The sequence below is a fragment of the Hypanus sabinus genome, chromosome 3 (assembly GCF_030144855.1).
Source record: "Hypanus sabinus isolate sHypSab1 chromosome 3, sHypSab1.hap1, whole genome shotgun sequence".
In the NCBI taxonomy this organism is placed as follows: domain Eukaryota; kingdom Metazoa; phylum Chordata; class Chondrichthyes; order Myliobatiformes; family Dasyatidae; genus Hypanus; species Hypanus sabinus.
In genome coordinates, this window is record NC_082708.1 from 162,088,785 (window position 1) to 162,102,900 (window position 14,116).

At 41.2% G+C, this 14,116-nt stretch overlaps 1 protein-coding gene across 3 annotated transcripts in view; it reads right to left on the reverse strand.

Moving 5' to 3' along the window:
• manba (mannosidase, beta A, lysosomal) overlaps window positions 1-14,116 on the reverse strand; it is a 75,155-nt gene that overhangs the window by 9,531 nt on the left and 51,508 nt on the right. For all 3 annotated transcript variants that reach the window (XM_059965522.1, XM_059965521.1, XM_059965520.1), the window contains 3 exons: window positions 6,090-6,308; window positions 2,738-2,902; window positions 415-559 (listed from right to left, as the gene is read on the reverse strand). In XM_059965522.1, coding sequence (XP_059821505.1) covers window positions 415-559; window positions 2,738-2,902; window positions 6,090-6,308 — 529 coding nt within the window. The remainder of the gene's footprint in view (window positions 1-414; window positions 560-2,737; window positions 2,903-6,089; window positions 6,309-14,116) is intronic.

Genomic DNA, 14,116 nt, shown 5'->3' on the forward strand with positions numbered 1-14,116 from the left:
AATGCAGAGTACAGATTTTTCATATAATGTTAATCTAAGGCTTGTTAATCACAGATAGGGAATAAAGATCTTGCACATTTCTCTACTGTGAGATCTCCCTGCTGCAATGTCAGTCCTTTACCTCTAGGTAACACCACTGAAATGGAATATCTATCTGGTCATTATCACATTACTGTGTGTGGCCAATAGAGCTCTACTTTAAAATGTACCTCACTCTCTGAACAGCATGTTTGGATGTGTAAGACAATGAAAAGTGCTGTGAAAATGGATTCACTCATCCAACCTTGGGATATCCACTCAATTTAATGTTTCAGACCACCTGTACAAAGCTGACATTTCAACATTCTTATTTCTTTGTATGAAAACAGCTTACAGTGGCTGAAAAGATGACATTTGTTATTGGAGGGTTCATACCAATGGAGGCCCAGGAGGGGGCTTGCCAGATATCATTGAGCTGCCAGTACAATGCGCCCATTGTAAAACCTTTCCCATCAATGACTTCACTCTGACTTCGCCGATAAAATTCGGTCTGTGTTTTTACACATTGTGCTTGCATCACCTGTTTGCAAATGAGGCCAGATTTAGAATCTGCAAACATCTCATCAATGTTATCAAATCAAAAAAGACTTAGTCACTAGTTTGAATTATCCTAATCTCAACTCCCAAATTCCTCCCTTCAGTCCAAGCTTTTCAGATTTTGAAGGATTAAAACAGAGACATCACTTCCACTGAAACCCACGGAAAAGCAACACCCACTAAAATTTAAGATTCCTCTGACTATTAGTTCTGCTTAATCCATCAAAGGGAAACAATTCACATTCTTACAAAGTCCGTCCACAGTATGTGTTCAGTTGACTGCCGTGCTCCTTCGTACCGCGGGCAGTCCTATTTCTTAACTTGCTAATCGGCATGCACTTGCAGCTGTGCAAGGAACTGTATCAGCTTTCCAAGACTGCGCTTATGCACTCCTCTTATGGCCTGGTATTATGCATCAAGCCCTACCAAGAATGGGTGACATCCAGAAGCTGAGACTATAAGAAGTTGCAATGACCATTCTAATTCTTACAGAACTACCACAGAAATGTGCCAGTAACTCCTGGTATTCTCAGCTTTACTATTTACTTTCTTAATGTGATTAGCTCCTCAAACCAATAAATGCAAATATGTGATCTTGAACTCTGTGTCTGAGTTCTCAGTGGCTGTACTGAACATCAATAAACCCTCTTTCGCTTCTTCACTTTAACTTGCGTTTCTATTCCAGTTTCAGTATTATGCAGATACAATTATAAACTTACAATCGTGATAACAGAAATAATAAAACTGACAACTGCATTGATGCTGTTTCCTGTGCCCAAAATGAACTCATCAATTTCATCAACTTCCACACTGCCATCAAATTTACTTGGTCCATCTCTTGACACCTCTCTCCCCTTTCTCAATTTTCGTCTTCACCTCTGGAGACAGACAATCTACTGATGTTTTTTTTACAAGCTCACCAACTCTCACAGCTATCATGACTAAATCCCTTCCCATCCTGTCTCTTATAAAAATGCTATTCCTTTTCTCAGTCCTTCTATCTCTACTGCATCTGTTCTCAGATGAGGCTTTCCATTTCAGAACAACTGAGATGTTTTCTTCTTTCAAAGAAAAGGGTTTCCCTTCCACCACCATCAATGTTGCCCTCACTCACATCTCCATTTCCCACACATCTGGCCTCACTCCATCCTTCTGCCATCACAACAGGAATAGGGTTCCCCTTGTCCTTACCTACCATCCCATGAGCCTCCATATCCAACACATCATTCTTCGTAACTTACGCCATCTCCAACAGGATCCTACCACCAAGCACATCTTTCCCATATGCCCAATCTCTGCTTTTCTTAAGAGATCTCTCTCGACATGACTCCCTTCATCAGTTATCCGTCCCCACTAATTTACAGCTATACCTACCCCTATATTTCTTTCCTCATAGTCATTCTGGGTGAGGCAACACTTCAACTGTGAGTCTACTGGGGTCATCTATTGTATCCTGTGCTTACAGTGCAGACTCCTCTAGTAAGACTCCATCAGTAAGACCCGATGTAGAGTAAGGGACTGCTTCATCAAGCACCTTTGCTCCACCTGGCACAAAATATGGGGTTTCCCGGTAGCCCCCATTTCAATTTGATTTCCCTTTCCCGTTCTGACAAATCAGTCTGTCACCTCCCCTATTGCTGTGAAGCGGCAGTACTCGGGTTGGAAGAGCAACACCTCATGTTCCGTCTCTGTAGTCTCCAAACTGATAGATTTCTCTAATTTGCAGTAATTTCTCCCCCTGCCCCTTCTCTCCTTTTCCATTCCCCAGTCTAGTTCCCCTCCCACCCCTTCTCTTCTCCTCACCTGCCCATCACCTCCCTCTGGTGCCCCTCTCCCTTTCTTTGAAGGTCCACTGTCTCTCCTATCAAATTCCTCCTTCAGCCCTTTACCTCTTCCACATATCACCTTACTTTTTCCTTCATTCCCCCCACCCACTCACCACCTTGCCTGGTCTCACTTGCCAGCTTGTATGCCTTCCCTCCCCCCCCCCCCTTCTTTTACAGTCCTGATGAAGGGTCTCAGCCCATAACGTTGACTGTCCAGCATTTTGTGTGTGTCGCACAAGATTTCCAGAATCACATTTAACAAAAATGAAATCTATTTTTGTAATTGCAATATTCCAAACACTATTATCCTGATACACTGGAGTGATTGGTCTAACCTGAGAAAGGTAGAGTGTATTTTTGAAGTTTTGGAGGGGATCTTTTGACTGAGGAAGTTTAAAGTGGAGTTGGATTTGCTTCAGGAACAATGCATTGCCAGCAGTTTGGTGCTGTCGGTGATTAACAAAAGAACTGTTGAAATTCCAGTCTTCAGCAGAAGAAACCTGGTCAACAAGAAAAGATATTTTAGGAACACTCGCTTTTCCTCAATGATGCAACATACTGCTGCTCCTCTAACAATGAAGTTAACATGGAAATCTTAGATTGTAACGTGGCAACACTGTTGTTTTCTTTTAATATGAGAACTATTTTAAATAAAAGGACATGGGGAAGATTTCTAGTAGTTTTCTAACTAGTTAGCTTTTAAAAAAAATGCACTGGGAACAGCACAAACCTGAATTGGCCTGGTTTTTCACATACCTTGAAGATTAAGTCACCAAGGGAGGTAAACTAATGAACATAACTTTGAACCAGTGAGAAATTCACACCTCCAGACCTCAACCTGCACTGATTTAGCTTACCTAGTGGTACAACTAATGCCACATAATGTCTTATCAATTTATTTTATTATCACCCAATAATTCAGATTAATATATTAGCCAAGAGCGCATGTTGAAGTTTTGGAAAATGTGCATGTGCAAGCATTTTGTGTGTAAGCAAATACATTAGCATAAATATGGGAGATGTTCTAACCTTGTGTATACATGCACAAGATTGTATGAATGTGAGAGCCTGAATATTTAAGTGTGTGAGCATTTGTACAGATTAACATCAGGAGCAGTGGTGACACAGCTGTCAACGGAGGAGGTGGAGAAATGTTTAGCAAGACAACAGGTCATTGCGTGAATATGAGCATCCACTTCCATGATTCCAATTATTACAAACCCATGAAAAAAGATCTGGTTACTAACTAGCATTTACATACCTGAAGCATCAACTGTAGATACTGATAAGGATCTTGACTTGAAACTTTAACACTCTTTCACTTTCTACAGATGCTGCCTGACCTGATAAATGCTTTTCTTATCTTCTGTTTTCTTTTCAGATTTCCATTATCTACAGATTTTTAATTTTCATATCTTAGCAAAGTCAGAGCAGCTAAAACATTAGAAAGCACCGGCTCTTACAATCAGTATAGAAAATTGATCATCTGAGTCAAGACAAATGTAGGTCCTTTACAGTCAGAAACAGGTGAATTGATCATAGGGAACAAAGTCATGGCAGACCAATTGAATAACTGCTTTGGTTCTGTCTTCACTAAGAAGGACATAAATAATCTTCTAGAAATAGTAAGGGACCGAGGGTCTTGTGAGATGGAACTGAGGGAAATACATGTTAGCAGGGAAGTGGTGTTAGGTAAATTGAAGGGATTAAAGGCAGATAAATCCCCAGGGCCAGATGGTCTGCATCCCAGAGTGCTTAAGGAAGTAGCCCAAGAAATAGTGGATGCATTAGTGATAATTTTTCAAAACTCCTTAGATTCTGGATTAGTTCCTGAGGATTGGAGGGTGGCTAATGTAACCCCACTTTTTAAAAAAGGAGGGAGAGAGAAACCGGGGAATTATAGACTGGTTAGTCTGACATCGGCGGTGGGGAAAATGCTAGAGTCGGTTATCAAAGATGTGATAACAGCACATTTGGAAAGAGGTGAAATCATCGGACAAAGTCAGCATGGATTTGTGAAAGGAAAATCATGTCTGACAAATCTTACAGAATTTTTTGAAGATTTAACTAGTAGAGTGGATGGGGAGAGCCAGTGGATGTGGTATATTTAGATTTTCAAAAGGCTTTTGCCAAGGTCCCACACAGGAGATTAGTGTGCAAACTTAAAGCACACGGTATTGGAGGTATGGTATTGATGTGGATAGAGAATTGATTGGCAGACAGGAAGCAAAGAGTGGGAGTAAACAGGACCTTTTCAGAATGGCAGGCAGTGACTAGTGGGGTATCGCAAGGCTCAGTGCTGGGACCCCAGTTGTTTACAATATAAATTAATGATTTAGACGAGGGAATTAAATGCAGCATCTCCAAGTTTGCGGATGACATGAAGCTGGGCGGCGGTGTTAGCTGTGAGGAGGATGCTAAGAGGATGCAAGGTGACTTGGATAGGTTAGGTGAGTGGGCAAATTCATGGCAGATGCAATTTAATGTGGATAAATGTGAGGTTATCACTTTGGTTGCAAGAACAGGAAAATAGATTATTATCTGAATGGTGGCCGATTAGGAAAAGGGGAGATGCAATGAGACCTGGGTGTCATTGTACACCAGTCATTGAAGGTGGGCATGCAGGTACAGCAGGCGGTGAAAAAGGCAAATGGTATGTTGGCATTCATAGCAAAAGGATTTAAGAACAGGAGCAGGGAGGTTCTACTGCAGTTGTATAAGTTCTTGGTGAGACCGCACCTAGAATATTGTGTGCAGTTTTGGTCCCCTAATCTAAGGAAAGACATTCTTGCCATAGAGGGAGTACAGAGAAGGTTCACCAGGTTGATTCCTGGGATGGCAGGACTTTCATATGAAGAAAGACTGGATCGTCAAGGTTTATACTCAGTGGAATTTAGAAGATTGAGGGGGGGATCTTATTGAAATATATAAAATTCTAAAGAGATTGGACAGGCTAGATGCAGGAAGATTGTTTCCGATGTTGAGGAAGTCCAGAACGAGGGGTCACAGTTTAAGGATAAAGGGGAAACCTTTTGGGACTGAGTTGAGGGAAAACTTCTTCACACAGAGAGTGGTGAATCTGTGGAATTCTCTGCCACAGGAAACAATTGAGGCCGGTTCTTTGGCTATATTTAAGAGGAAGTTAGATATGGCCCTTGTGGCTAATGGGATCAGGGGGTATGGAGAGAAAGCAGGTACAGGGTTCTGAGTTGGATGATCAGCCATGATCATACTGAATGGCGGTGCAGGCTCAAAGGGCCGAATGGCCTACCCTGCACCTATTTTCTATGTTTCTATGAGTCTGTTCTATGACCCTATCACTCTGATCATAAATTGCTTCATGTGTGATACTAAAAGAGTGAATCACCCAGCTGTTTCACAAGATTCTCATTACATAGCAACAGGATTCATTGCTTCTGCACAGAAAAACTGATGTTTGTTTAAAATTAATAACTACTTTTGTATGAAACAGAAGAAAGGCAGCTATAGATATACCACTAAATTGCTGGCATTGGCCTTCAAAGGGTATTTTAGATTTCTGAAGAAAAGGTTTTATAAGTGAAGTGATTTCAACACACCCTGGGGGCTTAAAAATTGTTTTAAACAGCAAGTACTTTTAACAACAATAGCAAACAGTAAGCTCTCCGGTGACTTCATTCATGCAACAACAAAGGTGATATCACAAACCCTTTCCAGTGTTGAGAAGGAAGGCCAAGACTGGAAGCCATATTCAGATGCAAATCTTGGCTTTGGAAAATATGTCCAGTCCAAGCAGTCTTTGTTGTAATTATAATAATGAACATCACCATAGTGGTCATCATATGGGTTCTTGGCAACCCAGTGCTCCTGAACCGATTCCTCCCCATTGGTGGGACTTGAGGTAATATATGGGCGATTTCTATCCTCCTGAGAACAGATTTCAAGTGTTAGTCAAACAATTACTCTAAGTAAGTGTTTATCAATCATAAAAGTACCAAAAGGAAAATTGGTGATATTCAGAGATTGGGGACATCAGTGCAGAGAAAATCAAAGTTGGTGGTTCTAATAAGTGGCCATTTGTCTGAAATTCTCAGACAAATGCTTCCTGATTTGTTGTGTTTTCCTGTATTTTCTGTTTTATTTTCACATCAAGTATATTTTTCTTTTCTAAAAATACTATATTGGCTTACTACAACTTCAAATGGTAAATCATTCCTTGATTCTTCAAGAAACAAGCCCTGATGTGAAATTGAGCTACGAGAGACTGAAGATGCTGTAATTCCAGCCTGGCTCCACCTCCACTCTCCTCTCCCTGATTCCAGCTGCCCATCATCTCCTTCCTCGCCTGATTCTACCTCTAACATGCTAGCCCCTGCCTCACCTTTCCCTCTGAACTCTTTATGGTGGCTCTCTCCACTCTGCACTCTCGGTCCTGATGTATGATCTATACCTGAAACGTCTAGCATCCCTTGACCCCCCACAGATGCTGCCTGACATGCTGGGTACTACCTCATGATGCACCACATTTCAAGGACAACCACGTTAGTATTAGCTAATGTGAGGTATTAGCTCAACCTTCTCAAAACAGCCAGATGAATCATGTGTATGAATCTGAATGAAGCCCACACAAACTAGCACTGAGACTGATTTGGTCACCCAGTCAACCTTGCTGTTTCTTCTCTTTCAACAAAGCTCTGGGGCTGAAAATATCCCACCATAAATAAAATTTGGATGCCAGAGAAAAACGTTTAAAAATTTCCTAAAAGAGCAAACATATTGTGTAGTGAATATAGTGACTGTTAGAATGTTGTGAGATGATTTACAGAAGATATTTAGGATGATCAAAGGAACCGACATAGTGAGAAAACAAACTATTTGCCTAGATACAGGGAGCCTAGGAAGAAGCTGAACCTTTAAATTAGAGCCAGGACATTGAAGTGATTAGGAAGCTCTTTGTCACACAGAGTGTGAGGACCTTTACCACCAGGCAAGTGAAAACATCACAAAAAGACTCTGGAATTTTGTTAGGCAAGGCTGATAAGGGCTTGGAAGAAAATAAACTGAGAATACCATTTCAGTGATCTGAATCAAAATCAGGTTTAATATCACTGGCATATGTCATGAAATTTGTTTACATTATGGCAGTAGTACAATGACATAAATATAGACAAGAAACTGAGTTACATTAAGTATACATATGTCTTTTAAAGTAGTGCAAAATATAGAAATAGAAAAGTAGTGAGATAGCATTCATAGATTCAATGTCCATTTAGAAATCGAGTGGTGGAGGGGAAGAATCTGTTCCTGAATCACTGAATGTGTGTTTTCAGGCTTCTATAGCTCCCTTGCGATGGCAACAGTGTGAAAAGAGCATGTCCTGAGTGGTGAGGATCCTTAATGACGGATGCTGCCTTCCTAAGTTATCGCTCCTTGACGATGTCTTGGATACTATGGAGGCTGGTACCCATGATAGAACTGACCAATGTTACAAGTTTCTGCAACTTACTTTGATCTTCTGCAGTAGCTATGCAACACCACCACCACCTCCCCCCGCCCCCCCACCATACCGGACAGTGATGCAGCCAGTCAGAGTACTCTCCACAATACATTTGAAGAAGTTTTCAAGTGTTTTAGTTGACAAACCAAGTCTCCTCAAACTCCTAATGAGATATAACTACTTTATAGCTGCATCAATATGTTGGGTCCAAGTTAGGTTCATCAGAGATATTAACATCCAGAGCTTGAAATTGCTGACTCTCTCCACTTCTGATCCCTCTTTGAGGATTGGTTTGTGATCCCTCGTTTTACCCTTTCTGAAGTCCACAATCAGCTCTTTAGTCTCGTTGATGTTGAGTGCAAGACTGTTGCTGCGGCACCACTCATCTAACTTTTATATCTTGTTCCTAAACGCCCTTTTGTCATCATCTGAAATTCTGCTAACAATGCTTGTATCATCAGCAAATTTATAGATGGTATTTGAGCTATGTCTGGCCACACAGTCATGAGTGTAGAGCAGTGGCTAAGCACACAGCCTTGTGGCTTAAAGTGTTGAATGGCTTCCTCCTGCTCCCAGGGGTTTGTTTATCCTGTTGAGCCCATTCCAACTCAACTGGAAAAATCACATTAAAATATCTGAATGAAATAGAGCAGCAAATACTGTCTCACCATCACATGCTGCCAAAGGTACCTAACATTAGAACATAAGAAACAGGAGCAGGAGTCGATCATCTGGCCCATTGAGCCTGCTCTGCCATTCAATAAGATCATGGCTGATCTGGCCATGGGCTCATCTCCACCAACTTGTCTTTTCCCCAGAACCCTTAATTCCCTCGCTATACAAAAATCTATCCAACCTTGTCTTAAATATGTTTACTGAGGTAGCCTCCACTGCTTCAATGGGCAGAGAATGCCACAGATTCACCACTCTCTGGAGAAAACCAGTTCCTCCTCATCTCCATTCTAAAACTACACCCTCAAATCCTGAGACCATATCCCCCAATTCTAATCTCACCTACCAGTGGAAACAACTTTCCTACTTCTATCTTATTTACCTTTGTCATAATTTTATATGTTTCTATATCATTATCTATTACTGATGATCATTATTACATGTTTTTACATGTGTTTAAATCTCTTGCAGATGTTGTGTAAATCGTACACTGGCAGAACCCTGTTTGTATCCATAGCCTCAACAGAGGACCATGTTTCTCTGGAAGTCTGTGAAATGGCTCAGAAACGTTATGAGCCGCAGTACAGAAGACTTCTGTGTATAGACTTACCACACCACTCTTTATCTCAGGTTGATGGACGTTATGTTGTTGAAATAAATATCATTGAAATAGGAACTACTGTAGAAGTAGTGAGCACACAGCCTTGCATTACAAGGCTTGCTAATACAACGAGTGCTGGAGGGGAGCAGGAAGCTTCATCAGCCCTTCAATGAAGTAGCTGCCAATTGCCAGACATCTACTGTCTGGAATGAGAGGAGGGAATTTCACCTTTGGACACAACTTCATTAGCAGGCAGTCCGATCCACCATTACCATGGGCATCAATGTACTGGATCCTGTCAAGGGCCAATTACATACTGTCTGAATTTTCTTCACATTAGCGTTTCCAAGACTAGTGGGACTGGTCATCAATTAACCAGTCAGCAGTCTTTCTATATCTATGTGGTGCCAGGCACCACGGGGACAGCAGGCCTGAGCTTTGGGGTCACAAAAAATTACAGACGGAAGGTTGCAAGAGCAGTAATGGAGGTTGAAAGGAGAATTGATTACACCACTTTTCAATAAAACAAGATTATGCCTAGTGTGTACCTTTATACAGTCGGCCCTCCTTATCCGCGAGGGATTGGTTCCTGGACCTCCCAAAAAACACGAATGCTCAAGGCCCGTATATAAAATGGCGTAGTATTTGCATGTAACCTACACACATCCTCCCGCATACTTTAAATCATCTCTAGATTATTTATAACACCTAATACAATGTAAATGCTATGTAAATAGTTGTTATACTATAATGTTTAGGGAATATTGCCAAGAAAAAAACTGTACACCTTCCTCTCACTCACAACACAAGCAGTGAACGAATGATGCCGATTCTCCCATGATCTTTACATTCTTGAGGCTGTAGTGCTTTACATAGCCAGCCAGCCATCCCTTACTAGCCTTAAACTTTATGCTCCCTCTTAGCCTTTGAGGATTTGCTTTGACCATGTAATTGCTTTTTAGGAGCCATTTTTTCACAGGAACAAAGTAGCGAACGAACAAGATGCGAGGCGAACAATGCTCGAGCAACGAATGTTGGAATAGCACTTCCGGGTTTTCTCGATTCGCAGTTGGTTGAATTTGCGCATACGGAATATGTAGATAAGAAGGGCCGACTGTAATCTGCCATTTATAAAAACTCGTTAAAGCTTAATAATAACTCAAGGTTGTTATAGTTGGGGATGGTAATGGGAACAAGCTTCCACTACCTATTAAATGCTCACAATGGCATGTGCCTCAAATAGCCTCTGACAACTAAGTCTAGCTCCTGGCCTTCATGTGTGATTTAGCTACTAAGCCCAGCGGAACTGCTTCTACTGACAGGAAAAGGTGCAAAGGCAGGTTACTGGTGCCTTAAGACCAGTAGATTCAGGCAGATGGGGCTCATCAGCTGTTGTTGGCAGCTCATCTAGGAGAAGGAAAACTCTGATCTCAAACCACCCCTACCTTGCAGCTATATGCACTTGGAGAAGCCTTTAGGAGTAAACCCCAAGGGAAGAATCCAGAGCTGGAGTCCCTAAGGCAATCCGACATCGAGTTCAGTGCTGACTGGCAACCCCTGCGACGCTGCTGGTACCAATCTGTATCAGCCTCTGCCACTCCTTTGGGTTCTTCAGATGCGTGGAGAGGGGGAGCTTGCTACATGGGCAACAGCTTGTTCTCCATGTCGTACTGCCCAGGCTTGCATATCTAGACAGCTAGGATGCAATATCCATGGTCAACTCTTGACTGACAGAGGCCTCAGACAGATTCAGAACCCAAGCTATACCCTTACACAATGATCAATGCTCACTTCATAATTAGCCAGCATGGGATTAAATTAACAATAAAAATAGTAAGTCATATTGCTTAAAAGCAACAATAATGACTTGAAATCTGACTGAGAGCAACCAGTTATGCATGGTGGATTAAACTGCCTTTACTGCCACTGGCTTAATCAGCTATGGAATGAAGGTTTTACAGATACAAGGGCTACAAGGAAGATATTTGCAAATACTTGAGAACACAGAAAGGTAACAGGTACGTTGGAATGTAGTTCCTGTTTAACTTCTTCCCATAAATCTATTTATAAATCCATGCAGTCAACTCACCAATGACACAAAGCACCAAACATTACACCATGTTTTGTTTTAGGTTTGTGCCTGTTGCAAACACCGTCTATTTTTCGAACATTACCTAATTTTCATGACTGGAAAACAACACAAGGTATACATTGCTCAGATCAAGCAACCTTCTTCCATGCTGATATAGCTGAATATTATCTGAGACATGCAGCTCACTCAAGAGAATTTAAATATGCTTGCCTGTATTCTATGCATTCTATTAGGTTACTGAATTACTGATATTTCCCTCATTAAGAACCCTGATTTTGTTGCCTTGGCCCCAAGCCCAGTACACGTTCCAATTTAATATGATGTTTTCCACCTTATCAAACTAGTGTGAGAGATGTTCACATTCTTTATTACATGAGTTTATATATAGAATCACTCACTGCTTCCCAAAGACTGTTACTAAGTAACCAAAGTATATTAAAGTAATTGAACATATATCAGTAAAGTGCAGGAACAAATCTTTTTGCTCACAATGACTGCACCAAGTTAAACTAAATTTCTTCTGCCTGCACATGATCCATATCCTGCATATTCATGCATCTAAGAGTCACTTAAACACCAATATCATAGCCAGTTATACCACTACGGATGGCAGTCTGTTCCAGGCACCCACCAATCTCTGTGTAAAATCCTGTCCTGCCCATCTCCTTTGATCTTTCTCTCCTCTCACCTTAAAACTATACCCTTTAGTAGTAGACTATACCCTTTAGTAGAAAAACATTCTGAATGTTTACTCTGTCTATACTTTGTATTATTTTATATACTTCTTTCCCCTCAAGTCTTTGACGCTCCAGAGAAAACAACCCCAGTATGTCCAACCTCTCCTTCAGCCCATGCTTTCTAAACCAGGCACCATCATACTAAACACAAAGTACACTGCAGATGTTGTGGTCAAATCAGCACATACAAACAAGCTGGATGAACTCAGCAGGTTGGGCAGCATCCGCTAACTGCTCGTTTCAACGGATGCTGCCTGACCTGCTGAGTTCCTCCAGCTTGTTTGTGTGTGTAAACATTGTACTAAAACCCTTCCATCCACTTCCCAAAGCCTCCACAGCCTGTCTGTAATGGGGTGATCAGAATTGCACACAATATTCCAGGTGTGTCCTAACAAAAGTTTTATATAGCTGGACTTCAACTACGAGCTCTCTCTGTACATCAATGCTGTTAAAAGTCCTGTCATTAACAGTATACTCTCCCCTGATATTTTACAGCAAAGTGCAACACCTCACACTTGCTCAGATTTAGCTTCATCTGCCATTTCTCTACCCATATTCATAACTTATCTAATCACACTGTATCCTTTGATAACCTTCTACATAGTCCACAATTCCACCTGTCATTGTGTCTCTGCAAACTAATTGTGCAGCTTGTTTTACTTATTGTTAGGACTGATAGAACTTTACTGCCAAGCACATGGGATCCAAGGTGACTTGGCTAGTTCAGTCCAAAATTGGCTTGGTGTTAGGAAGCAGGGGTCATTTCTGACGGGACTGCTGTGTGACTAACAGTGTACCACCAGGTTTAATACGGAACCCCTGCTGTTTGTGATCCATATTAATGACCTAGATGTGAATGTGCGATCACCAAGTTTAGGAATGACATGAACATTGGTGTGGAATACGAAAAAGGTTGTCTAAGGCCACAGCAGCATATGGATCAGGTGAAAAGTTGGCAAATGGAATTTAATCACAACAAATGAGAGGTGATACATTTTGAGAAACTAAATAAGAGTAGGATACTAAGGAACGGCAAGGTGCTAAGGAATATTTACGAATGGTAGTCTAATTCCATAATTCCCTAGAAGTGGTCACACAGGTAGACACGAGTGGTCAAGAGGGCACATGACTGCCTTCATAGGTTGCAGCGTAGAAGATAAGTGTCGTTACAACTTTACAAAAACATGGTTAAGCTGCATTTTCTAGACTGCATGCAAAAGGAAGCATATGATTAAGTTGCTGGACGGAGTGCAGAAGACATTCACCAGGAAGTTGCCTGGACTTGAAAGTTTTAGTTATGGGAAGAGATTAGGTTTGCTTTCCCTGGACAATAGGAAGCTAAGCGTTTGGGGCAGACGGTGACCTGGCAATGAAGTGCAATGAAACATACAGTATATAAGGTAGAGAAGTACGTAATCAGAATCTTTTTTCTGTGGTAGGAAAAACAAGAGGACCCAGATTTAAAGTCGTTGATTTGTTGGGTGTACTTCAGTTAAATACCAGGTCATGGGTGTATTTAAGGCAGAGCTTGTTAGGGCCTTGATTGGAAAGGTTATGGGGTGAAGGCCGGGGAATAGGGCTGTGAACGGGGGGAAAGGATTAGCCATGATTGAATAGCAGAGTAGACTTGATAGGCTACAAGGCCTAATTCTGCTCCTATGTCTTATAGTCTAAAGTGGGGGAAAGGAGTTTTGAAAGACAAACTAAGGGGAAAGTAGTTGATAGAGTAGTTAGAACCTAGAAAGTGCTGTCCGAGATTATAATAAAATCAGATGCAATTACTATGATTATGAAGCATTAAGACAGACACTTAAATAGGCAAGTTATTGACAACATGGTCTTCACACAGGTCAATGTGATGAGTCTAGACGGGCAAAAAGGCAGGCTGTAGAACTCTAAGACTCTGAGCACTGAGTCTCTGCTGGTGTTTATTTCTACCATTCAGCTTATGCTGTTCTTTAACTTTATTTTCCCTCAGGAATTAATTTACCTATGATTTAAATGCCCAGCAAAGTAATGATGTGGAGTCTTATAAAAGGAGCTAAATAAACTGCAGATGCACACAACCAATCCTTGTAAAATTCATAATGTAAATAAAGTCCGTCAGAATTACATTTCAGAATCAGGGTTATTATC